Below are 26,850 nucleotides of genomic sequence, written 5' to 3' on the forward strand. Positions count from 1 at the left end.
CCAGGAGTGAGAGGGAGCAATGCAGCGTCAGAAGCTGAAAGGCTGCGAATTAAATCTGGCAAGAGGTTGCATTTGTGGAAAGGCTTTGTTTTTAGCTGTGTGCTGAGGAAGAACCCCAGAGTGGAATTTTAATGGAGGATTTTGGACATGTTATCTGGGAGTTATTTATAGCCGCAGCCTGTATGCCAGGAATGGAATGTGACTTGACCTTGTAAACACGGCAGTGAACAGAACAAAGGAAGATAGCAATTACCTCTCCCAACACACCAGACAACGTCTCTGAAGGACTACACAGGTGAAATGGATTTCATATTTATGAGAAATAACAGAGGTGCTGTTTGTAAAGAAAGAATAATGGTCAGCTGCAAGAATGGACTAACATCAAGAGAAGGATAAAGTGACTATTTAAGAAGAGATGAAGTGATGGGCATATGTTTGCAACAGGAGCGGGAAACCTGGTTTTTACTAAGAAATTGTATTAAATTAGAGTAATTTGGTCTGATCTGTAATAATTTGGAAAACCAATAAAAATAATACAAAAAAAGAAAAAGTCAATTCCATGCCAGGGGGTCACTGAAAACAACAACAAGAAGAGTTTGGATTTGATATCCCACTTTATCACTACCTGAAGGAGTCTCAAAGCGGCTCACATTCTCCTTTCCCTTCCTCCCCCACAACAAACACTGTGAGGTGAGTGGGGCTGAGAGACTTCAGAGAAGTGTGACTGGCCCAAGGTCACCCAGCAGCTGCATGTGGAGGAGCGGGGAATCGAACCTGGTTCCCCAGATTACGAGTCCACCGCTCTTAACCACTACACCACACAAAGCTGCCAATATCATAATGCCAATTATACAAATCTATGGTGCGACCGCATTTGGAGAGCTGTGTACAGTTCTGGTTGCCTCACCTCAAACAGGATACTGTAGGACTGGAAAAGATTCAGAAAAAGGGCACCAAAATGATCAGTGGGGGTGGGGGGTGGGGAGTGACTCCCCAATGATAGGGTTGCCATACGTCCGAGCGAAAATTGCTTAAATGTCTGGGGAAATCTGGACGTATGGCAGCCCACGTCGGAAGTGTAGATTTTGGCAAATTTCATAAGAATTTCCTTAGCCCCCCTCCCTTTTTTTTGAGATTTTGCAAAAAAAAAAAAAAAAAAAAAAAAAAAAAGTTTTCCAACTTTGGCCAAACAACAAGAAGAAGAAGCTGTAGATTTTCACTTTTTGAAATATAACACCCCTACCCTATGAAGAGTGGTTGCAGCGTTTGGGGACTTTTTAGTCTAGAGAAAAGGTGAGGGAGAGAAGGCAACATGATAGAAGATAAGACTATGCCTGGAATGGAGAAAGTGGATAAAGAAAAGTTTCCCTTCTTCTCTCACAACAATATTGGAAGATTCACAACAGATAAAAGAAAGTCCTTCTCCAAGCAGCTCACACAGTTATCCTATGGAACTCCCTCCCACAAGAGGGAGTGAGGGCCACCAGCCTAGATGGCTTTAAAAGAGGATGGGACAAATTCATGGAGGAGGAGAGGACAATTGATGGCTCCTAGCCAGAATGGCTCTGCTCTGCCAGATTTACTTATAAGCTCAACAAGCTCTAGCTTAGGGCCCCACTCTCTTGGGGGCCCCCAAAAAATTAAAGAAAAAAACGCCTGGATGTACATTTCTAAAATATAAGATAAAAAACAAATAAAATGAAACCTACACACAGTAACCGTGTTTTGTGTTGTGTAGGCTCCTATGATGTAAATCATGGGCCCCGCCTGCTCGCCTGCTCCCTAAAATATCACTGGTTTGCTCCTTTCTATATATAGGGTATTGGGACGCGGGTGGCGCTGTGGGTTAAACCACAGAGCCTAGGACTTGCTGATCAGAAGGTCGGCGGTTCGAATCCCCGTGACGGGGTGAGCTCCCGTTGCTTGGTCCCTGCTCCTGCCACCCTAGCAGTTCGAAAGCACGTCAAAAGTGCAAGTAGATAAATAGGTACTGCTCCAGCGGGAAGGTAAATGGCGTTTCTGTGCACTGCTCTGGTTCACTTAGTCATGCTGGCCACATGACCCGGAAGCTGTATGCCGGCTCCCTTGGCCAGTAAAGCGAGATGAGCGCCACAACCCCAGAGTCGTCCATGAGTGGACCTAATGGTCAGGGGTCTCTTTACCTTTACCTTTACATTCTGAATGGACTGGTTGCGTGGCAACATGTGCAAATGGCCTGAGATACCTATGAGATCCATAAATTACCATTTAGCATATATTCAACACCAAAAAACAGCAACAATTTGTTGTTGACAAAGGATAACTGGACATATAAAGGGCCCCATTACCTTCAGGAGCTGAGGGCCTCATCAAACCTAAATTTGGCCCTGCTTCCACATACCCGTTGCTGGAAACTGGGGGAAGCAAGAATCCTGCTTGCTGGTTTCCCACAGGTTTCCTGCTGTGAGAAGGGGGTGCCGGATTAGGTGAGCCACTGGCCTGATCTAACAGGCTCTTCTTGTGTTAAGGAAGATCATCTCCTTATGCTCAGCACTTGGATTGATATTGTTTTTGAAATGCTTTCCCAGAAGAGCATTAGGTGCAGCCCAACCCAGTCCCCTGCCTGAGGGGATGGTGATTGTTCCACTAGGAAGGCAGAAGTTCCTCTGTCTGCTTCATGTGAGGCCTAGTTGCCAAGTCTGCGTCTCCTCCTCCTTGTTCCTCATTGCTGCAGGGTGACTGGGGCTGCTCCCGTCAGACTCTTCCCTTGGACCAGGCCCTGACGATGACAAGCGCTTGGATGCTCTCTGCAGAATGAGGCATCTAATGCATCTCGTTTACACCTGAGACATCCCTGGGACAGGATGTTTGTCTGCAGAGCAAATGACACACTTAGTGTGTGAACCACGGGTGCAGAGCTCAGAAACTGGGCTCCTCCTCTTTCTCCTGCTGCAGCAGAAACGAATTTAGGGCACATCTGTCCCTTGGCTTGTTGTGGGTTGTGATCCCTTCTAGCACCTCCTTTATCTGTGCGATGTTCTTCTTCAGCTGCTTCGCTTCCCTCAATCCAAAGATTCCCTATACTTTGAAAAACCAAAGAGGAGAGCTGCGTCAATTGCACGGTGGATCCCTGGATTTAATAGAATCACAAAAACCTTCCAATATCTGAAGGGCTGTTACACAGAAGATGGAGCAAGCTTGTTTCCAGATGCTCCAGAGGTGAGGACCCAGACCAAGAAAGCACCGTATTTTTCGCTCTATAAGACACACCAGACCACAAGACGCACCTAGTTTTTGGAGGAGGAAAACAAGAAAAAATAATATTCTGAATCTCAGAAGCCAGAACAGCAAGAGGGATCGCTGCGCAGTGAAAGCAGCAACCCCTCTCACTGTTCTGGCTTCTGGGATAGCTGCGCAGCCTGCATTCGCTCCATAAGACACACATACATTTCCCCTTACTTTCTAGGAGGGAAAAAGTGAGTCTTATAGAGCAAAAAATACGGTAAATGACCTCTCCTCTTATTCCTCGACTGCTAAGCTTACTCAAAAGTCTTGGGTGAGGTAGTTTTTCAAAAAAAGAAAAAAAAGAAAGGGGGAAAAAAAGAAAATGAACCTCTAGGTGTTCACTGTCAACCAGATCATCACTATCTATCTGCTTGTTGATACTCTCAGAGAACTCCAATATGTTCGTAAGACATGATTTGTCTTTGCAGAAGCCATGCTGGCTCTGCTTCAGCAAGGCTTGTCCTTCTGTACGCTTGGTTATCTTGTTTTTAAGAACACTTTCCACTTTCAAGAACAGTTGTTCAGCTAGCCAGCCTATAATTCCCAGAATGCCCTCTGGATCCCATTTTTAAAAAATTGTTGTTACACTGGCTACTTTCTTGTCCTTTTTGTTCTGCTATTCCTGTGCTAGTGGCAGCGATTGTGGCCCAGTTAGGAGGCCATGATGAGCAGCAGCCCTCATGGACGAGGCATCTGGAAAGTATGAAAAGATGTTGCTAAACTTCCCCTCTGGGTCTGCATGCCTGTGTGACCTACATACTTCAGGTTCTTTCCTGCTTGCACTCACAAGAGGGGACAATTTGCTATGACAGAACAAGGAAGGGGGAGATCAGATATGCTTGTCCAGGTCACCAGATCACTGCAAGCTCTGCTGGAGCCAAAGGTCTTGTTTTTGGAGCAGATCCCCAGCAGAAACCCCCTCCAAGGCTGCACTCACATCTCTTTTTGCTTCCCACTAGCCCCTGCTTTTCATTTTTTTATATAAGATATTTATTAAGATTTTCAAAATATTACAAAATAAAAATAAAAAAAGAAGAAAATACAAAATAAAAATGGTTAAAAACAACTCAATCTTTCCATTACTTATTTTTCATTAGCTTGTTTCCCGGACCTCCTCACGCCTCCCTTTTTTGTATTCCAGTTCAGTTTGTTGGTTCAGCAAATCCTTCCCCTCTTTGCCCCTGCTTTTCAAATCCTGAGCTGCTCTCTCTGTCCATTTCCCTTCGCAGCCAGGTCCCCACAACCCCTGTTTTGCCATCCATGCCCTGTGCATGTTCCTGCCCCAGCCCTTTCTGGAATCTGGACCTATAATCTGTAACTGTGGCTCATAGGAATAATAGAATATTGAATCATAGAACTGTAGAGTTGGAAGGGACCCTGAGGATCATCTAGTCTAAGACCCTGCAATGCAGGAATCTCAGCTAAAGCATCCATGACAGATGCCCACCCAACCTCTGCTTAAAAACCTCCAAGGAAGGGGAGTCCACTACTGACCGTTCCATGGTTGAACATCTCCTAATGCCAGAAAGTTCTTCCCGATGTTTAATCAGAATCTCCTTTCTTGTAACTTGAAGCCATGGGTTCAAGTCCTACCCTCTAGAGTAGGAAAAGGCCCCCCCTTTCACAGCAGGTAAGACTGGGGAGGGAAGACTCTGGTTTCCTTCTCGATGGGGGCCGTTGGGGAGCCTGAAATGCCTCTCACTGGGGGGAGTGCTGTCTCCACTTCTGGGCACTACGGGGTTTGTTTGTTTTTGCTGTGAACCACCCTGATATCTTCAGGTGAAGAGCAGTATGCAAATTTAATCAACAATAAAGAATCATTAGGGCCCTGCAGGACTTGACATCTTTCCACAGGGCCTGGCCTTTGGTCTGGACTCAGTCTGACCCTTATGTTTCCTTCCCCTTATGGTTTTGATCTATGGGCTACTTTTAAAATGAGGCTGCATTTTAAATTCCATTTAAACCTGTATTTTAAATTGGTTTTTCTTCTTCTTTCCCCTATTATGTTTTTACTGTAATTTTACTGGTGTTAGCTGCCCTAAGCCCGGCTCTGGCCAGGGAGGGTGGGGTATAAATAAAAATTATTATTATTATTATTATTATTATTATTATTATTATTATTATTAGGATATGGAGAAGTTAGAAGGTGTGCAGAGGAGGGCGACCAAGAGGACCTTGAAACTTAGCCTTGTGAGGAACAATGGATGGAGTTGGTATGTTTAGCCTGGAGAAGAGAACACTAAGAGGTGACATGATGATAGCCATCTTCAAATATCTGACGGAGCAAACTTGTTTTCTGCTGCACAGGAGGAACCTGAACAGCAGATTCAAAAGACAACAAAGGAGAGTGGAGGTTTTTCAACAGAGGTTGCATGACCACCTGTCAGGCCTTCTTTTGCTGCAATTCCTGAGATTCTGTGAAGAGGGATCCCAGCATGTCCAGCACTCCAGGAGTTCCTGATGGTGCCTCAGAGGCTCAGGTTCCTCCTGCCTGACTACTTACCTGTGTGTCCAGGCATCCCAGCCTGGCTTACCGTAGAGGGGAAGCAAGCTGACTTGCACTTTCTGCTCACAGCTCCTCCCTGGCTGGCACGGATGCCCTTGCGCAAGAGAAAGGGGCTGGCAGACAGTTAGACGTGGCGTCTTTCCCACCGCCCCTCCCCTGCTTGGGACGGAGACATCTCCAAGATGACTTGACTCAGCGCTGGGCACTCTCACTTCGCACCACGATGGCCTCAGGAGGTGGCGTTGCCCTTCTTCTGGGGCTGCTGGTCCTTGCAGCTGACCTGCCACGTATCGTATCGCAAGGTAAGTCCTGTGAGCTACCAGGTGGGCGGTTGGGAAGAGAGGTCCCTCTGGCCTCCTGGTCCAAGACCACCAAACCCAGCTCCCTCCCATCTCTGTTTGGCTTGCTACCTGACCATTCCTTGTCCTCCCAGTGGGGCATGAATTTGAAATGCTAGGCTTCCCCAATACCCTCCAACTAGGGCTCCAGGCTGCTTTATTTAGGCCTACTGGGGTGGCTTTTTAAGTCAGACTCACAACTCTTGCTTTCCTTCACACACACATGGAGCTAAACTATCCATCCACCACTCAAAATACAGTCATTTCTTCTTCTTCTTCTTCTTCTTCTTCTTCTTCTTCTTCTTCTTCGTCTTCTTCTTCGTCTTCTTCATCTTCTTCGTCGTCTTCTTCGTCTTCTTCTTCCTCTTCTAAAAAATATGGAAACATCTAGCCACTAGAAATCACTATATCATTTAAAGATTTGTCTGATTTTCAAAAAGAGAGGAAGATACATTTGAAGGGCTAGTTCCTTTTTTCTTTTTCTCTTTTTTTAATGAAACGGTAATTTATTTGAACAGTTTGCAGAGAACACACACACATATATATCTCACACTATACATATGCAAACTGTCTCATCTAACTTTGCCTTGTGTTGAACACAGCAAAGCACTATGATTAAGAAAAAGCAAGTGGTTTGAAAAAAATAAATATATGGTTTTAACAGAAATTATAATATCTGGTCAAAAACAATTCTGCTGTTCTGTTTTTTATTTTATTTTGTTTTGTTTTGTTTTTATTAAAGATTTCTTGGTTTACAAAAGTATGTGCAATGCCTCTTTTTTTCAAGTTACATTTTCTACAGACCAGTCTCATTTGTTAGACATTAGTGTTACATTAGGAAGGAGGGGGGGGGATGGTGAGTGGGACTGGGGTTGGGTGGTGATGTTTCTTTTGCCTTTTGACGGCTAGTTTCTGTGGGGCAGGTGGCTGGCAGGGAGCATCTCCTGACTTCATGCCCTTCTTGGGAGCTTCTTGGCAGCTGATCGCCATTGGAAGCAGGAGGCTGGGCTAAGTGAACCCACCTGGATCTCAAACTGCACGGTTGCTCTTGCAAGACCCTCTCTGATCCTTTCTTGGAGCTCCCAACCAACTGCATGGTTCATCAGGAAACCCCTGATGTTTTGCCAACCGAAGATAAGCTATGAACCCCCCTCCCCAATCCCCCAGGAACCTTTGCATCAAAGGTTCAGAGAAGGGCAACCAAAATGATCGAGGGGATGGAGAGATTCTTTATGGGGAAAGAATACAGCATTTAGGACTTTTTTGATTAGAGAAAAGGCCAAGAGGCAGCATGGTGCAAATTTATAAAATTATGCACGGCATGGAGAACGAGGTTAGAGAAAAGTTTTTCTCCCAAGCATCATAGAAGAGTTGGAAGGGACCCTGGAAGTAATCTAGTCAAACCTTCTGAAATTCAGGAATTTCAATTAAAGCTTCCGGGACAGATGGCCATCCAGCCTCTGCTTAAAAACCTACAACTTGTGGACAGTTGGAAGACTGAGGACAGATAAAAGAAAGCCCGTCTTCCACAGTTAAACTATGGAACTCCCTGCCACAGGAGGCAGGCATGGCCACTAACCTAGATGGCTGCTGAAACAAAATTTAAAAATTCCTTCCAGTAGCATCTTAGAGACCAACGACCGTATTTTTCGCTCCATAAGATGCACCTAGTTTTTAGAGGAGGAAAACACACAAAAATAATATTCTGAACAAAACAGTGGATGTATCATTTTTGTGGTTCATGCTGTGGCCACAGACATGATATGTGATTTGACGGTGAATTTGGGGTGACCCAATGCAAAAATCCTGAGGATCCATGTGGATCCGTGCTTTGTAACCACGTTTTTGCGCCATTGCGGCCCCACGCAACAGTGGGTGTGTGGTTTTTTGTGTGCAGGCTGTAGCCATGGACATACTATGTGATCTGATGGTGAATTTGGGGTGACCCAGTGCAAAAATCCTGAGGATCCATGTGCTTTTACCTCCCCCCTCCCAAGCAGCCTCCTTTATCGTTAGCGTCCCTTATTTCCCTCCAATAGCTTGCTGATCAGCTGTTCAGCGGCTTCGTTTCAACACCCCCTTCCCTCTTTCTAAAAAAAAAAAAAAAGCACGATCTGCTTTTTGCCCCTGGACAATTCGGCTCCAGGGACCATGCATTCACTCCATAAGACGCACAGACACTTCCCCTTACTTTTTAGGGGGAAAAGTGTGTCTTATGGAGCGAAAAATACAGTTATTGGTATGAGCTTTCGTGTGCATGCACGCTTCTTCAGATGGCTGTGTTCTGTCTCCAGGGCCGGAGGCAGCAACATTTCTGAACACCAGTTGCTGGAAACCACAGGAGGGGAGAGGGCTGTTTTGCTGGAATTCTGCTTGTGAGCTTCCCTTTGGGGCAGCTGGTCGGCTATGCCTTCCTTTCAATGTCTTCCTTCTCCCCAGTGGCTAAACTGGTCCCCACTTGTCTTTCTTTCCTTCCAGACCGACCTGGCTATTGCCTGGAACTCCCTGTCCAGTCTACTGACCCCTCTGGTGGGGGCTCCTGCAACCAGTGCAGTTCGGATGCCAACTGCCCACCAGGCAAGAAGTGCTGTGGTTCGCCCTGTGGCAACACCTGCCAGGCACCTCAGCCGAGTAAGAATGCCCTCCCTTCCAGGTTCTGTGCTTCTTTCCTTTTTGGCCTGTTTACTACGCACATCTTTTTTTTCTTTTTCTTTTGGAAAAGCAGGGAGGGTTATTGCCACCTTGCAACCTGTCATTATCTCCTAGGAACGTTCACGTCTCCAGACTCCCTCCAGGCAAGACTGTGGCCTGCAACTGGAAAAGCCAGATTGCGTAAAGGCAAACGATGAAAATGTCTCGGAAGGCCTGCAAATGGGAGTCAAAATTGTCAGCATTTGATTAATTGCTCTTTGCTTTCAGGAATGAGCTTGCATGTGTCTGTCCGCTTCGGAGCTTTGAAACACATTTTAAGCTGTTTTAAATTTTCTGTTTTTAATTGCTGTAAGCTACCCTGGGACCTTAGGGGGAAGTGGCACCCCAGGCATGTGCTGTGAGTGGGCAGCTGCGCAGAACGAGACTCTGTGTGGAAAGCAGTGTTGCTGTTCGTGTGCCACAAATATTCCCCCCCCCCAGCACTTCTCTTCCTCCTGTTCTTCCTCCTCCAGATCTTTGCAGACTTCCTCCTGTCACAGGTCCCTGCAAGGCTTTAATACGGAAACTGTATTACAACTGGGGGAAGAAGAGGTGTGAGGAATTCATTTATGGGGGCTGCCAGGGCAACCTGAACCGGTTCGACACCCTGGAGATGTGTCAGGAAGCCTGTGGGGGTCAAGGTAAGCACAGCTCCAGCTCTGGGCTTTGTGGGGACCCTGGGGGAGAAAGTCCCCTTGAGAGGGGGTTCAGTAAAGAGGGTCAGATGCATCCCCAATTATAGAATCCTAGACTAGTAGAGTGGGAAGGGACCCTGGAGAATCATTTGGTCCGCCAGCAATGCAAGAATCACAACCGAAGCATCCTTGATGGATGGCCATCCGGTTGCAGGGCAAATCTGCTGTCTCACTAGTACTATTAACTACTCGTGAGTCGGGTTGAAGAAAGAGTCCAAAATTTATTTACTGCAGTAAATAGGTTCAGCGTGGTCACTTCCACAAAGGCTGAACGTACGTGTGTGTGTGTGTGTGTGTGTGTGAACCTTTTATAGGGTTTACAGACAAAGAATTAATATAAAATCCAACCAGAGCGCTGCAGACATTTGCAGAGGGTAGTTGGCAGAACACTCACTGGATACAACTTTCTAGATGTCCAGCCTGCAACTTGACGTGTGTCCAGCCCTTCTAGGGCCCCTCACTTCTAACATTTTGAAGCCTACATAGATACAAGCATAAAGGTAAAGGTACCTCTGACCGTTAGGTCCAGTCGTGGCCGACTCTGGTGTTGCGGCGCTCATCTTGCTTTACTGGCCGAGGGAGCCGACGTACAGCTTCCGGGTCATGTGGCCAGCATGACTAAGCTGCTTCTGGCAAACCAGAGCAGTGCACGGTGTTACGGTAAAATCTGGGTGTGGGGCTACTCTGCCACCCAGCGGGTCCCTGCGGAAGAAAATGAGCTCAGCCGGAGACAGGAGCAAACTGCAAAGATCCAAGTTTATTGCGCAACAGGTTCAAGACGAGATTGAACAGCGAGAAAGGGGTGACATGAACTTTTGAAACTTCCCTCCATGTCCCAGAATACAGTGCAAAATACATCCTAGTTACATCATGAATACATTAAGAAGAGGTTGGGTTACACAGATTACATTATGAATACATTAAGAAGAGGTTGGGTTACACAGGATTAACATATGGAGGAGGGAGGGGGAATATGCAGAGCTGGAGATAAGCGCTTCCTGAGTACCGGTGATGAGAAGACAATAGTCCAAGTATGTAAAGTCTGCCACCTGGCATTGCCCGGAGGAAAGGTTGGGCAGAGTGATTTGACTGGATTAGGGTCTTCCTGAGTACGTGACTCCTCGCTCGAGGGATTATGGAGGCAGAGGAGGTGTCATGGAGTCCTGAAGAAACTGAGTCGATCGACACCAAAACCAAGGAAATCGGAGCTGCGGTTGATTTTATACGAATTTTAGAAGTTTTAGTCCGTTTCAGTCCATTCTTATATTGATAATTGAAGTCAGAAACAAAATAGATACATTGTTGCAAGATTTGACACTTTTATGGGTTCACGAGTTTCGATTCCATTGTTCTCCCAGCGGGGAGCCGTCAACAGCTTGTCAAGAGGTTAAATGAGGCGTGCAGGAGCTCGTTGAGCTAGCTCTGCAAAGCAAATGCATGGTTCTGATTGGGTAGAACGCAGCCATTGAAACGAATGGGGGATACAGTTTGATACGGTCTACCCACGATAAAGATGGAGCGCGAGAGAGGCTTAAGAGAAAGAGGCTTAAGAGTTTGGGCTTATTTCGCCCGTGTGGAAAAAGGGAAAGGCACTTTAATTTTGGGTCTTGGGTAGGGTGTGGTGCTTGTGCAACGGTGTGGGGGCTGAGGGGTGAATGTAGGGCTGGGTGCCCTTGAGGTCATCGCCTCGGATACTCTGGTGACTGGCGGAAGGGTGAAGGAAGGCACCCCCCCTTCCGTATCAACGGAAACGCCGTTTCCCTTCCCACCGGAGCGGTGCCTATTGATCTACTTGCACTTTGACGTGCTTTGGAACTGCTAGGTGCGCAGGAGCTGGGACCGAACAACCGGTGCTCACCCTGTTGTGGGGATTTGAACTGCCAACCTTCCGATCGGCAAGCCCTAGGCTCTGTGGTTTAACCCATAGCGCCACCCGCTTCCCTTAGATACAAACCTACATACCAAAGAAAAGAGAATTGTAGTCTCAAGGAGCTGCCTCTCCTGATCTGCTTGTCTTCCTGTTTCAGGTGCGCCCTAGAGCAATGGAGGGAGCAGGTGAGGGTTTGCCCTGTGGGGAAGAAGATGGAGCAGCACCCACGGAGCCATCCTGCTGGGCTCCTTCCTCCCTCCTTCCTGACCCCCATTTTCCCACCCCTGGGGGGCTGACGGGCTCCTGGAACATGCTGGGTAATACAAAACAATAAATTTATGCAATTGACTGGCTGGCTCACTGTCTCTTCCCTCCCATGGTATCCTGTTCTTCTCCCAAACCCAGGACCCTTCTTGGCCATCAGCTGTGCGAAGAAAGGATGTGATCCCAAATACCTTTACTAGGGAGTGGCTCCCATTGTACTCAGTGGGGCTTACTTTGGAGTAAACACGCTCAGCCCTGCCTTCTTGCCTGCCTCCTGTGCTGATGGGTGCGAGCTGAGGGGCTGGTTTTGGTGCCCAGCCTGGGATAGAAAGATGGGGGGCACAGTTGGTTAGTCTGGGTGGGGAAGCAAATGCAACCCTCCCAACCTCCCCAAAATTTCTTATTATTTTGTAAAATGTATACACTGCTTGATTGTTAACAAACTTCAAAGCGGTTTTTGGAGGGGAAAGTAACAAAAATAATAATAAACTAAAAAGAGATTAAAACTCACATCAAGATTAAAACTCACATCTGGGTGGGCTTGCCTAAACAAAAATGCTCTTAGCAGGCACTGAAAGGAAGACCTTGAATGCAGGTAGGTGCCGCTATGCTAAAAGGTATTATGTGGCAGGTGTAACTGTGCCGGTTCTGCAGATGGAAGCGATTGAGTGGGCACATCTCAGGTATGGCAACCTTGCAGATAAACTAGCCCTCAGGAGGAATCCACTCCAGAGGCCACACGCACTCTGCCATGGCTCCACCCCTTCCTCGACTGCCTTCCTCTGGCTGGGATTTGTCTGAGGATGCCCTTTGCTTGCCCAGATAGAGAGGTGGAGAGGGGGTGAACAGAGGAACTGTAGCGTTCCCAAAACAAGGAAGGATTGGACTCTGATTTGTAGAATACACACGAGGCTTGACCAGCAAGACTCTGGGAGGAGGTGCCAATAAATAATAATTCCTGTCCACCCCTCGGCCCAGGTCGTTTTATTCACAAAAGAACTTTTTACACAGTGTTCGTAAGAACCAATCAAATTTCCTCTGAGCATTTCAAAAACCCCCACGTGGGACAAAGTTAAAGATTAAAACTACAAAGAGCTAAATTCCTACTTGAGCAAGCATACGTAATTCAGAGTAAATAAAAGAGGAAGCAAGGAGGAATGCTTTTAGGAAACTCCAGAGGTCATAAACAGCAATAAACAGGAGAGGAAGGATAGGTAGTATTTACCACCTCCTTGTGAACGATTAACAAGCTACGTCAAAGTTACCTTCTAGCTTTATGACCCAGGATGCCTGATGAACAACTGGGCTGTGTATTTAGAATGCTGATACGTGACTGTCGGGTGTACAGAAAACAGAGATGCAGGGGCTTGTGGGATTCGATCAGAAATTATTGTCAATGAATTAAACCCAGTCAACGCAATGCGTTCATCGCGGACACAATGGCTTGCTCCATATTTCATAATTCCTCATAGCAATCCCACCTGACCCCCACACTCTGGATCTTTGCACCCCTACAAGGAACCACTTTTGCATGGCCGGAGACTGACCCACAGTACAAAGATGCAGTGGCTCTGTCCACCTTTTGCCGCTGACCTCGTCCGGCAATGGCATGTGTCTCCAGGAATATCGCCCAAGATTGCCTTGAGCAGAAATAAATCCCCTGTGGTGGGCCAAACCCAAACCCTGGAGGATCACTGTGAGCGCTCTGTGATCCCCCCACATTCCCAGACTGGGTGGCTACAGCGCCTTCTTCCCTGCAGACCCTCTGGGGAGCTGAGAGCAGCAAAGGGGGCCCTCTGCCCTCAGAGGCTGAGGGTGGTGGCCCCAGGAGAGAGGGCCTTCTCAGTGGTGGCCCCTGAGCTGTGGCACTCCTTCCCCACAGAGGGGCGCCTGCCTCTGCCCCTGAGGTCCATGTCTTTGGCTGCACCAAACCCAAAACTCACCCCTGCTAGGTGCTCTGCCACGCACCCTGCAGCTTTTGGAAATTTCGGTGGTCATATTATCCTGTCTACACAAAGGGGGAAAAAGGTCTCTTTCGCATCAAGATGAGATACGTAGGAGTCTGGCAGGACATTTTGCCTTCATTTCTCTCTCCCGACACATCATGATCTTGTTTTGATCATTAGATAAAATAAAAATGCATGCAGATTTCCAGCTATAGGCACCCACGAGCCAAACTGCTCTTCTGATAAAGGCTTTGACGTGCAGGAGTCTTTAGGAGCTGGTCCAGGTCAGATCTCCAGCATGGCTGGGGAAAACCTCAATGTCAGCCACCTTCTGCCCTCCATATGTGCTGGACTGCAGCTCATAAGAGCACAAGAAGAGGTTGCAGGATCAGGCCAACAGCCCATTTAGCGCAGCATCCTGTTCTCTCATAAAGCCCAAATTGCATTCCAGTATATACCATTTTTCACTTGGTTTCAAACTGATTAATATTAAGCTTCTTGCTTCATTTGTTTAGCCGGTTATGTTTCCCGTTAACAACACAATGAACAATCATTTCCCCATACCATTTCAACTGAAAGATCATTAACGGAGGTATAACACGTACCAAATTGGAGCGTTTCAATTAAACAGATTTGATTCCTCTTGTCTGCAAACTTCCCTCCAGGGAAATTTGCCTGGAAGATACGTTCCCTTGCACTCACGCTGATAAGAACACCATTTCACCCGGAATCAGGTACTCATACTAGTCAGGTTCCATTTATTTGGAGAGGAGAAACACAAAGCGAACCCCCAGCAGGAGATGCTGCCTGGCGCAGAATCTTGCCCCTCTTCTCAACTGCTTCTCAGCTGGTGCTCAGAGGAATCTAGTCTTCTCCAGCATCCTTGTTAGGCTGTGGGGAGAAGAGGCGGCAAGCGTCAGCCTCACGGGACTCATCCTGACTAAAGGCTTTCCTTCTCTCAGCCAGAGTCAGGAGAGGATTTGGTGGAGGAGATCCTTGGCGATAAATTGATTTATTAATTTTCATTTCATAAAGAAACAACCCTTGAAAGCAGTTTAGGTTAGTAAGACAGAACTAAACTTCGCAGAAGCCGTGCTGGTTTGTCTTCAGCAAGACTGATAATTTTAGTCTTCACCCAGAATGGACAACAAGCCAAGAAACCTACCCAGGGCTCTCCTCCAGAGAGGGCAAATACAAACCCGCCAAGCGTCCCTATTTTCCAAGGACAGTCCTGGATTTACAGAAACCATCCTAGTTTCTGATTTGATCCTGGAATATCCCTCTTTTCCTTAAGAAATCCCTATTTTCACCAGAGGAATGTTGGAGGGTAGGGAGTTCTGTGACCCCAGAGCCAAGCAGATAAGTAACTATGCAACCTTTAGAAGACATCTGAAGGCAGCCCTGTATAGGGATTTTATGTTTTTATATACTGTATTGGCCTGAATATAAGCCTCACTCCCCCCGCAAAAAAATCTGACCGTGAAAAGTTAAAGCACAGCTTCAATTTGCAACCTTACAAAATTTGGCTTTTATGATATCGCTGCTGAAACAGACATACGGTAAAACGGAACGGGTGTGAGTGCCTGCAGAATTTTAAGGGAGTCGCTTATATTCGGGTATTGTCTTTCTCCCCCCCCCCCCCATGAATTTTAAAGGTGCGGCTTATATTTGGGTGCGGCTTATATTTGGGCCAATACGGTATGTTGGAAGCCACCTGGGGCAACCCTGTCAGGTGGGAGGGGTATTCTTCTTATTCTTATTCTTATTCTTATTCTTGAATAGGACGTCCCTATTGTCACTGGAGAAATGTTAGAGGGCATACATATAGTTATATATATACATACATATATATATATATATATATATATATATACACACACACACACACACGCACACGCACACGCACACACACACACCACACACACACACACACACATTTTTATTGGTTTTTTTAACATATCAGTTCCAACAGTCATACAACATATCTTCTCATCTTATACAATGTTTTACACTTCCGTCAACACCTCTGATGATTTCCGTTCTTTATCACTTATTCTGCATTTCTTAATTTCCCTATTACTCTTAATTATCATTAACTAATAGTTCATCTCATAGTCTTTCTTGCAATATTTCCAATATTCCACCTTACAAAACTTCTTGCAAACCTACTAGTGTGATCTGTTCATCACAATTGCTTTTCAATTGGTTCATATATTTACTCCAGTCTTCTAAGAATCTCTGGATATATGCATATAGTTAGACTGTGGAACTCACTGTGACAGTGGTCTCTAATACACAGAGGAGGAAGAGAACTCCGCCAGTGGCTTCTAGTCGCAACGGCCATATGCCCCCTCCAGGATCTCAGGCTGCAAGCCATAAAAGAGCTTGAGTGACCATGTTGGGAATCAGAAAAGCCCTGGAGCCTTCCCTCCAGCTTCCCTCAGATGAAAACAGGGACATTTCTCACTCCCCCAGCAACGGATGATTCTTGGCCCCCCATTTTTGTCCTCCCCCCACAGAACATGTCCGATCAGAAGGGCGAGTCTCACCACCACTTCACCACATGCCCTCCACTGTCCTGGGTTCGAAACCCCACCCAGCCAAGAAGCTCCCTGGGTGGCCTTGGGAGCCAGTCGCGACCTCTCAGCATAACCTACCTCGCAGGTTTGTTGTGCGGATTAAATGAGGAGGAGAACCACTTGGGCCACCTTGAGGTGGGCTATAAGGTGGGCTATAAATTCCTGGGGTTGGACTGGATGACCCTTGGGTTCCCTTCCAGCTCCACGATTCTGTGAAATGTGATGACCAAATAGCCCAATAACTAAACCTCTGGGATTAAACATTTTAAAATGGGCTTCTGGAGCTGAGCAACCCTCTCTGCGGGATGGGGGCTTCTCTGGGGGGGCTTACCATATCTGCTGCAGGCAGCTTCACACAATTTCCGACTCTCAAAGTTGTTCTCGTTCCCTTGGCATCCCCCCCAGTTGAAGGGCAGGCATTCCTTTTTCTCATAGCTGTAGTACCAGCGCTCTTGCAGGATAAAGCAGAGTCCTTCGTCCGGAGGGATGATGCAGATACCTGGTGGGGGCAGTGAGAACAGGAATGGGGCGCCGAGAAGTCTGGAAAGCAGAGAGTTCAAAGAGAGACAGAGACCACCTGGGTCAAGAATAGGCAACCTCGGCCCTCCAGATGTTTTCGGCCTACAACTCCCATGATCCCTAGCTAACAGGACCAGAGGTCAGGGATGATGGGAATTGTAGTCCCAAAACATCTGGAGGGCCGAGGTTGCCTATGCCTGGCCTAGGTGATAAAGGCTCTGGAAAGGGCTCAGTGAGTTGGATCTGCTTAGCCTGGAGAAGAGGAGGAGGAGAGGTGAACCTAGAACCATCTAGGTTCTAGGATCCAGGGAGGATGGAGCAAGCTTGCTTTCTGCTGCTCCAGAGGAGAAGACCCAAACCAACGGATTCAAATTCCAAGAAAAGAAATTCACATCCATCCTTAGGAAGAACTTTCTGTTGCTGAGAGGTTAATAATAATAATAATAATAATAATAATAATAATAATTTATTATTTATACCCCACCCTTCTAGCTGGGTTTCCCCAGATACTCTGGGCGGCTTCCAACAAAGATTAAAAATACATTAAAACACCAGTCATTAAAAACTTTCCTAGACAATGCTGCCTTCAGATGTCTTCTAAAAGTCAGATAGTTCTTTATTCCTTTGACATCTGGTGGGAGGGTGTTCCACAGGGCGGGCACCTCCAAAAGGCCCTCAGCGCTGGACCTTGGTGTCCGGTCAGAACGATGGGGGTGGAGACGCTCCTTCAGGTCTACTGGGCCAAGGCTGCTTAGTGGACTCCCTCCAAAGGTGATGGCTTTTAAGCAGAGGTTGGATGGCCACCTGCCATGAATTCTTTAGCTTCAAGTCATGCATGGCAGGGGGTTGGACTAGATGACCCCAACGGGTCCCTTCCAAATTGACAGTTCTACAAGGAAGGAAAGGGGTGGAGGCAAGAGGCAGCAGGTTCAGAGAGAGAGAGACAGGAAAGTGATGCAAGCGGAAACTCAGCGGTGAAAGGGGAAGTCACAGATCATTTAATGGATTTCATCAAGAAAGGGGAAAGTGTGGTTGGATGAGAGATGGTGGGGCAATGGGATGGCAGAAGGTGGTTGGGGAGAGGACGAAACAGCCAAGATGACCTATAGTGGCTAAAGTTTGGGACTCTGTCATGTAAGGTGTCGCTGAATAAAAGCGTGTCTCTCCTTCAATGGGTACTTTAAAGCGGATGGTCATCTGTCAAGGATGCTTTAGCTGAGATTCCTGCATTGCAGGGGGTTGGACTAGAGGACCCCAATAGGTCCCGTCCAACTCTACATTTCTATGATTTAGGCAGGGAATCAAAGAACAATCCCCACTGGACCACAAGGGTTTCAAGCCGTGTACTCACCAAGGTCTGCAGACACCATAGGCAACTTGGCCCAGAGGGCAACGAATGCTGGAAGAAGGAAGAAGATGTCCTTGGACCTCATCGTGGTGCTTGGAGAAGGCTCTGAATCCCCAGGACTACTGATCCAGGCTGTGACCCGAGTTGCTTTGCAGCGGACCTGCCCCCGTGCGTTCTGTTTGAGGGAAATCAAGCACCCACACAGCTGAAACCATTACTTGCAAACCAAGTTTTTGCCACTGAAGAAGACCCTTGTGGCTCCCTTCCAATGCTACAAGTCTGCAAGGCTTCTTCCACAATGATTCTTACCTGCAGGTACAGAGGCCAGGTTGGCCCAGAGAAGAAGGAGGAGCTGCAGAAGGAGAAGAATTATGAGGAGCTCAAATCTCCTTGTGCTCTTTGGAGATAAATTGGATGCCCCAAAGATGAGCTGGGCAGATCAATCCTTGCCCCCCTCTTCTCTTCCAGCTACAGCTGATGATGCCCAGACCAGCTCTGAAGCTGGGAGGCAAGACTTGGGCTGGAAAAGAGTCATCTGATGATGAGCTTGGTCGGTTAAGGACATGAAGCACTGAGGAAGCCTTAATTTGAGCTCCAGTGATCAAGGAGTCCAAGAGAGAACACCAAGTGTACAAGGACATCCCACCAGGCAGTATTTTAATTGGAGGACCAACAGCTCCAAGGTTCGAAGCAGGTGGGAGATGAAAAGGTCCCACATACATAAGGAACAGGGTCTGTTTATCACCTATCAACAGGTTACAAGAGTTCAAACGGACCTAAAACAAGCCTTGCGTTCTTCTTCTTATGAAATGGCTATAGAAACAGCCAGTTTACTTCTCATCTAAAATGGCGAAAGAGGACGGAAGGGGTCTAGCTAGCCATAAAAATACAGATGCATGAAAAGAATGAGGAAATGGGGCTCAGGAAACAAGCTGTTAGAGGGTGGGCAGGAAACCCTTTCAAGAAATCACCAGTTAAGGAGCCTGTTCACCACGTTTGCATGGGCTGTATGCATGGAGTAAGAAGCAATGATGCAATGAAGATATAGAACTTTCTCTCATCTATCATCTATCTATCACCTATTTGCATTTTCAAAAATAGGAACAGAGAGCATATTTAACCCCCTGCCCCACTTACAACTTCTTGTCAAATACAGCAAGTTTTCATATACCATATGACTTCCTTTCCAGTCTTTTCCTGATTCCTTTTGCTTTTCTACTACTCTGAGTAATCCACATCTTTTTAATCATCCAGTTTGTTATATCTTAAATATTCTATCTATTTCAACTCTGCTGGATTTACACAAGACCTGCTAAGTATGTATTTGTCTATTCTGGTTCCTGAAATAGTCAATAAACATTCTCCATTCCTCCTTATATTTCTTATCTTCGTTTTCTCTTCTCCTGTTCATCAGACCAGCCAGTTCAACATATCCAAACATTTTACACTGCCATTCTTCCTGAGTGGCTACTAGACGTGTTCTCCATTTTTGTGCCAGTAGGGTTCTAGTTGTGGCGTATAGTACTAAACTCTTTTGTTTTTGGGGACCTCAGTTGTTACCATCCCCAAGAGGAAAATCCAGGTGTTTTGGGGGAAGTTTTTTAAACTATCTTTTTAAATTCATTCTACAGTATATATTCCCAATATTCCTTAATTATTTTACAGGACCATCACATGTGGATAAAAGATCCCCCAATTTCATTACACTTCTGACATATACCTTTTTCTTTTTTAGATATTTTCACCAATTTGGTGGGTGTTAAATACCATCCGTGGGCCATTTTCAGCATATTTTCTTCTATTCCATAACATGCAGTGAAATTCATATTTATTTTCCACAACTTTCCCCGTAATCATAATCAATATTGTGCCCCACATCTTGTGCCTACTTAATCACGCTCAGTTTCACAAATACAGAACTTTCTGAGACATGGCAGCGGAGCCACAGTTAAAGTTTTGATTTCAGCTCATCTCGGAAGAGCATGGAGTTTCCTCTGCAGCAGCAAGCATTTCCCTACCCAATTTTTTAGAGTCCCAGAGTCAGGAGGCTCAGAGAAGTAATGTGCTGACCTCAACCCAATATTCCACCCAGGAAATTAACCCATAGCATTTCCAGATGGTTTCTGATGCAAGAAGCAGAGTTTCTTTCTCCTTCACGGCAAAGTATCTCAGGTCCAGGAGCCATTGCTGTTGGAGTGCTGTGAGGTGTCTAATGGCAGAAGTCTTGATGGCCTTTCCAACACTACAATCCTATTATTCTATGACTCGCAACCGCAGAGTATATGGATTTTGGCCATCCCATCTCCTTCTTCTTCCCACGCAGCTCAGCCGGAGCTTCATTGTTCAGTCCGGCCTGCAGTTTTGTCTCTGGGCAGCAGGGGGCATGAGAAGACCTAGAATCATTGAACTGAAGAGTTGGAAGGGATCCAAAGGGTCATCTAGTCCAACCCCCTGCTAAGCATGAATTTCGTGTCTCAATAAAGGTGCCTTCAGTTCAATCCAGACGTCTCGGGAGGGTGCTGTGTTGGCTCTTCTGAGTAGAATCCAGAAATGCAAGAAGGGCTTTCACTCTTGCTAGAAGCTCAGCCTTGCCCTCACCGGTTCTGGAAAGCTCCTATAGAAGAGTCCTGTACGCACAGAGAAATAGGAAGCCCCAAACATATATTTTTTAGATGTCCTTTTGATGTTGAGATTTGTAGAGACACCACTGATCATTTGCTGAAGAGGCTCGCCGATCTTTCAGACAAGTCTAAACTTAATTCTCTCCTCTTAGGCAAAGATCACAAGACGACCTGGCTGGTAGCCAGATTCTGCGCCCAGATTTGTAGGCACAGAATAAAATAGCTTACCAGGGAAATGCTGAAGTTGCACTTTGGGGTGCCTCAGGGTCAATTTTTATGGTAGCCCAAATCTCAGTTGTACGGGTGTATGTATATATCTCAATTTTAGCACATGAGCTATTGCTGCAATCTGCTCTGATTGTATATTTTATCTTTATGGACGCTGTTTTTACTGTGTTATGTGAGCTGGTCTTTGAACCTAAGAAATTATCTGTCTATCTAATTAGCACTTACATGGGACTACATTTGCCTCCTCCCTTTGATTCTGTTGTTCTTCTTGTTGACATTTTCAAAATTTAGTTTGGATAGGTGTATAGCATCTGGAGCAATGACTAGTGAAACAAAGAAATAAAGCAAAACTAATTAGAAGTCCCATAAACACCAGGGCACAGTAAAGAATGATCACAAATGCTATGCTTAATTGTTCATGATTTCAGCAAGTCCCTCCAAGGGTCATAGAAGAATAGAATTGCAGAGTTGGAAGGAGCCCCCAAAGGTCATCTAGTTCAACCCCTGTAATGCAGGAATCACAGCCATGGTGTGCCCGAGGTGGCTGTTTCAGCTGGACATTCCTCTTTGGCTTGGGGTTTTCCCCACAGGCCCTGATAGCTGTAGGTTATGAGAAAGCTAGAGCAATAATCCGCCAACGAATTTGGGATGTGGAACTGCAATGCCACATGAACGAGATGAATAAACACCCAGCAATAAAAGATAACGGGAGAGGATTCACCCCAGCAAATTATTGGTCAAAATTACAAATACCTAAATACAGATGGTCATTCACCCTTGCTAGATTCAACGTGCTGCCACCTCCCTTATTGCAAGGCAGATTCGAGGGTAAATCATACGCTGAATGAGTCTGCCCCTGCGGCTGGATGGAGGTGGAAACTGTCTCTCGTGCCTTATTATGCTGCCATTTCTACAGAGATATACACTCAGCATTTATTACCCCTGCTATGCAAAAATCTCCAAATGAATCCGAACTGCAATGTCTAAAATCCCTGGTAGAGGCTGAACCAACAAACTGAACTGGAATACAAAAAAGGGAGGTATGAGGAGGTCCGGGAAACAAGCTAAAGAAAAATAAGCAATGGAAAATCTGAGTGTTTTTAATCATTTTTATTTTGTATTTTTTTTTCTTTTTCATTTTTTATTGTAATATTTAAAAAAATCCTAATAAATATCTTATATATATATAAAAAAATCCCTGGTAGAGGCAAGGATCCTGAGATCACGGTAAGGGTAGTCAAATTCTGTGTGCTTGCCATAAAACTTAGGAAACAAGCTGTGCTATCATAATGATTAAGGTTTTAAATGATAATTTTAGATTATATGTTAGTGACTAAGTTTTAATTCACATATTTTTTAACTGTTGCTATATCTATATTGCCCTGTTATACCTAATTGCAAATTCAAATGTATCCCTATCATGTTTTATGATTTCCTTGATATTGTATGTGGGCTGGAACTGGTCTGTGACTGAAATAATAAAATTCATTTATTCATTCCTCTTTAGATGCAGCAGGAGGGTTGTCATGTGACAGGTGATATATCAGCGTCAGGGCAACCTTGAGCCGCCTTTATCTGACAGTCAACTGTTCACCCCTGAACATGTGAAGGGTCAGTTGACTATATTTCCATACAGAAAGTTCCAAGCTCAGAAACCTGGAGGGGTTGGGATTATGGGACATTTCTGCATATGTGATGGATTAGCCCAGTTGCAGAAACAGCAGAAAACCATAAATGGTCACAGCTTAGATTCCATCTCAGGGAGGCCCTGATGGCAGGCTGTTCTGTAGGAACAGTGGGGAAACCACTGAAAACACATCTCTTTGGTGTTCCTGTGTGGGACAGTTGGAGGGCAGGCAGGAGATGTTCCTTCAGAGGTGCAAGAACCACCGTTTGTGGGCAAACCGACTGCTGAATTTTGCCCACAGGGAAGAAGCTGTTGCAACACTGTCCCAGTGACCCTGGAAGCAGCAGACACATCCGGTGCTCTTAGCTGAGGCCTCCAAAGAGTCTTCAAGGGCCGTCCCAAACAAAGCACATTGTAGTAGTCTATACTTGGGGCTCCTAAGATAGGAGCAATAGCCCAGTTGAATAGTGGCTGCCTTGGGAGGTTGCAGACTCTCCTTCCTTGGAGGTTTTTAAGCAGAGGTTGGGTGGCCATCTGTCATGGGTGCTTTAGCTGAGATTCCTGCATTGCAAAGGGTTGGACTAGATGACTTGCAGGGTCCCTTCCAACTCTTCAATTCTATGATTCTATGAAGGAGGGCCTAAACATGGTTTGTAGCACCCTTTGACCTGACACACCTCCCTCGCTCCATGCCAGAGAGAGCGAGAGAGAGAGCGCACCCTTTTCGTCTGCTCCCTCCCACACTGAGCCAGAATCTGCACCTGCATCTTCCAGCAATTAAGGAGACAACAATCCCACTGGAATGGCTGCCTCTCCCTCCCGCCTACAGCTCTGCTGATCCCTCTCCATCTCATTTGCCATGAAATTCCCTGCCACACCCAGCACTAGGGCAGGCGTCCGGGCAGCGAGAGAGGTCAGCTAGGGCACTGGGAAGAGAAACTTGGCTGTGATTTCTGCATCCCAGGGGGCTGGACTAGACGATTCTATCGTTCTAACTCTGGTAACATAGAAGAACTGAAGTCCACCCCTGAAATAAGCCAGGAAGGGAAGGGAGTTTCTCTAGCAATGAGGCACTTTGGGAACAAAGGTGGAGTGGTACCTCTTTCTTGTTCCCTCTCATAACTACAGAGTTCACATCTCTGGCCTGGTGCAACTTTCCCCATGTGAAAAAATCGCAGCATCTGGGACTTTTTAGTTTAAATTAAAAGGGGGGCAAAGATGGTATGAGTGTGTGAAATGATGAATGGTGTTTTGTGAGAAAGCTTCTCTCTCTCTCTGTCTCCTAGCACTAGAACTCAAGGGCATTCTTGATGTGCTGGGCCCAGGGGTAACCTGTGAAACGCGGTCCAGGACCAGTCCAGAATCCAGTGGTTCTGCTAGGAGTCAGTCCAACAGGGCCAAGGCAGGACACGAGGCAGGAAACCAGGCAAGGACAGGCACAGGATCTCAGGCAGGATCTGGCATACAGCAATGTTGCTCCTGCAACCTGGGGCGGGGTCCAGCAGCCTTTTATCTCTGTCGGGGTAACGGCCGGTCCTGATCCCCCGGCGACTCACCCCCGTGTCTCGCCCGAAGACGAGCACTCCTCCTGCAAGTACTCAGGTCTCTCCTTCTCTCAGACCTCAGACTCTGCAGCTCGGGAGACGTCGGTGGGTTACTAGACCCAGAGGCCGTCTCAGCCTCCCCTGACCCAATAGTGGAGCAGCTGTAAGTGATGGCCCAGCTGAAGGCAACAAGGTCATCCCCGCATCTGGAGCCAGGGCAGGCTCAGGCCCCTGACTCGGCCCAGCTGGTGCTTGTTGCGGGGGAACCTGTGCAGACTGGGACTCTCCAGGATGAGGCCCCAAACTAGGTTCAGATGATGCCTGAGGCAAAGGATCCGGTGCGGACTGAGACTCCTCCGGTTCTGAGTCTGAGCCTGAGTCCCAGGCCATCACACCTGATTCAGGATGGATAAAAGGAAGTCTTTCTTCACACAGGGCATAAGCTGTGGAACTCCCTCCCACAGGAGGCAGGGGATGGTGGCCAACTTGGTTGGCTTCAAAAGAGGATGAGACAAAGAGGACGAGTGGGCTTTCGAGGGCTGAAAGCTACGATGGCTAGGCTGTGCCTCCACAGATGGGTGGGTATAAATAATAAAATTATTATTATTATTATTATTATATGCTTCTGAATTCCTGTTGCTGGAAAGCACAGGAGCGGAGAGAGCTTCTGTGCTCGGATCCTGCTTGTGGGTTTTGCATTGGGGCATCGGGTTGGCCCCTGTGAGAACAGGATGCTGGGCGAGATGGGCCTTTGGCCTGATCCTGCAGGCTCATTTTATGCCCGTATGGTGATGCCAGTGTGACTGGCACTGATATGAATATGGAACACCTGCGTGTGGCAGGAAGTGGAGCACCTTATGGCCTCCATAAATGACTTGCTAACCCACTGATCCAGCATCCCTGCAGGGAAGGGCGTGAAGAAGATCCCGTCTGGTGTGGGGATCCTGAGCCCCATGACTGGGCACCTCCTAGCTGGCTCCAGCCTCCCACTCCAGGTGAGACATTGCTAAGTGCTCCTCAGCAGCCAGAAGATCCAGGGCTGCATTCCTTCTGGAGGAGAGGTCACTGGAGGCTGACTCACGGAATTTTCCTAATATGTGATTGATGTCGGAGGGACGGGTAGAATGTAAGGCAGAGGCCCAAAGAAGCACAGGAGTCAGGAAATCTCAGAGCAGCCATCAGTGGAAAGACCTGTCTCCTTCAGGCTTTCGTCCATGCAGTAGCTGGCTATGGACCAGAGGGACCTTTGCTGAAGCTGCGGGGACGCTGAGGTCTCAGCTTCTGGACCACTAGGAAGATGAGAATTGATTTTTTCATAGAGTTGGAAGGGGTCCTGAGGGTCATCAGTGTTGGTGCTGAGCTTTAAAGCCCTAAACGGCCTCGGTCCAGTATCCTTGAGGGAGCATCTCCACCCCCATCGTTCTGCCCGGACGCTGAGGTCCAGCGCCGAGGGCCTTCTGGCAGTTCCCTCCCTCCGAGAAGCCAAGTTACAGGGAACCAGACAGAGAGCCTTCTCGGTGGTGGCACCCGCCCTGTGGAACTCCCTCCCATCAGATGTCAAAGAGAAAAACAACTACCAGACTTTTAGAAGACATCTGAAGGCGGCTCTGTTTAGGGAAGCTTTTAATGTCTGATGCATTACTGTATTTTAATATTTTGTTGGAAGCCGCCCAGATGGGCGGGGTATAAATAAATAAATAAATAAATAAATAAATAAATAAATAAAATTATTATCTTCTCCAACCCCCTAAATGGAACCCCAGCCAGTAATCTGGATGCTGCATTTTGGGCCAACTTAACTTTCCAACTTCAAGGGCTGCCCCATGCACAGGGCCCTGCAGTAATCTAATTTGGAGCTCCAGCAATTGAATTTATGGTATTTCAGTGCATGCTTAAAACACACCTCTGCCCTTGAGTCTTTTCTAGTGCTTAATCTCAGGAAGGAATTCATGGCGCCTTTGCACTGCCATCTATGTTTTGTTTACATTATTGCGATTTTACTGTTTGATGGCTTTGCCAGGAGACAGGTTGTTTTAGATGCTACATCAACATTTTTATAAATAGAAGGAATGAATGATTGAATGAATGAATGAATGTCTGGCTGGAAAATTAACATCATTGACTTTAACCACACACCCAGGTTGTGAACCTCACCCTTTGTGTGTATTGCATCTCTGTGCCGAAGAGGCTGAACTCTGCCTCCTTGCTTGCCAGGTGAATGACTTGATCATCAAAGCTCTGCCTTGCCAGGATTAGGCCTCTGAGTATTGGGCCCCATGATCCGCTTTTTCCAAGAAGAGCCTGGGTGTCATCAGGAGCAGAAGATGAGAACGTAAGAAGAGTCAATGGCCCTCCCAGTCCAGACTCCTGTTCTCACAGTGGCCAACCTGGTGCCCATTATGGGAAAGCCGCAAGCAGGATCCCACCAACCATGGGGGCAGCAGTGCATCTGAAACCAGCTCTTGTGCTTGCATCCTCCTTGCTGGTTTCCCATAATAGGCAACTGTGAGAATAGGATGGGCCATTGGTCTGATCCAGAAGGCTCTTCTTATAATAAAATAATAAATAATTTTTTATTTATACCCCACCCTTCCCAGTTCAGAAAACCGGGCTCAGGGCAGCTAACAACAAATTTAAAACACTTAATTGATGCAATAAAAACAGCATAAAATACAGTATAAAACGTGAATAACGATAAATTCATAATTGAAAAATCAATTTAGGGGGGAAAGCAATCCAATAAACATTAGATGATCCCCAGGGCTAGCTGGCTAAATTAGTCCTATTTGGGCCAGTGAGGAGACCAGGGG

General features: G+C 46.6%; 2 protein-coding genes across 4 annotated transcripts; one reads left to right on the top strand and one right to left on the bottom strand.

The window, feature by feature from the left end:
• Positions 1–3,151: 3,151 nt before the first annotated feature.
• LOC308480187 (uncharacterized protein) lies at positions 3,152–11,712 on the top strand. 2 transcript variants are annotated; one of them, XM_081011623.1, is made up of 5 exons: positions 3,152–3,198; positions 5,840–6,072; positions 8,587–8,739; positions 9,273–9,440; positions 11,522–11,712. In XM_081011623.1, exons 1-5 carry the CDS (start codon positions 3,167–3,169, stop codon positions 11,530–11,532), a joined length of 597 nt encoding a protein of 198 aa, XP_080867749.1. In that variant the 5' UTR covers positions 3,152–3,166; the 3' UTR covers positions 11,533–11,712. The 2 variants fall into 2 exon arrangements, with proteins under 2 accessions (XP_080867749.1, XP_080867748.1); XM_081011622.1 differs by lacking the exon at positions 3,152–3,198 and adding an exon at positions 5,392–5,477.
• A 2,592-nt stretch (positions 11,713–14,304) lies between these two features.
• LOC308480232 (kunitz-type serine protease inhibitor vestiginin-5-like) lies at positions 14,305–19,080 on the bottom strand. 2 transcript variants are annotated; one of them, XM_081011690.1, is made up of 4 exons: positions 18,330–19,080; positions 18,024–18,195; positions 16,485–16,652; positions 14,305–14,465 (listed from the first exon to the last, which is right to left on the bottom strand). In XM_081011690.1, exons 2-4 carry the CDS (start codon positions 18,103–18,105, stop codon positions 14,461–14,463), a joined length of 255 nt encoding a protein of 84 aa, XP_080867816.1. In that variant the 5' UTR covers positions 18,106–18,195; positions 18,330–19,080; the 3' UTR covers positions 14,305–14,460. The 2 variants fall into 2 exon arrangements, with proteins under 2 accessions (XP_080867816.1, XP_080867817.1); XM_081011691.1 differs by having other exon boundaries at positions 18,024–19,080.
• Positions 19,081–26,850: the final 7,770 nt, after the last annotated feature.

This window comes from Podarcis pityusensis (assembly GCF_964106645.2).
Source record: "Podarcis pityusensis genome assembly, chromosome: 6".
In the NCBI taxonomy this organism is placed as follows: domain Eukaryota; kingdom Metazoa; phylum Chordata; class Lepidosauria; order Squamata; family Lacertidae; genus Podarcis; species Podarcis pityusensis.

Coding starts and splice junctions, on each gene's coding strand:
- LOC308480187 (XM_081011622.1), top strand. CDS start 5,395: ATGGAGAAGTTAGAAGGTGTGCAGAGGAGGGCGACCAAGAGGACCTTG. Junction 6,073..8,586: donor GCCACGTATCGTATCGCAAG/GTAAGTCCTGTG, acceptor CTTTCCTTCCAG/ACCGACCTGGCTATTGCCTG. Junction 8,740..9,272: donor CTGCCAGGCACCTCAGCCGA/GTAAGAATGCCC, acceptor TTCCTCCTCCAG/ATCTTTGCAGACTTCCTCCT.
- LOC308480232 (XM_081011690.1), bottom strand. CDS start 18,105: ATGAGGTCCAAGGACATCTTCTTCCTTCTTCCAGCATTCGTTGCCCTC. Junction 16,653..18,023: donor TATGGTGTCTGCAGACCTTG/GTGAGTACACGG, acceptor TGCCCCCACCAG/GTATCTGCATCATCCCTCCG.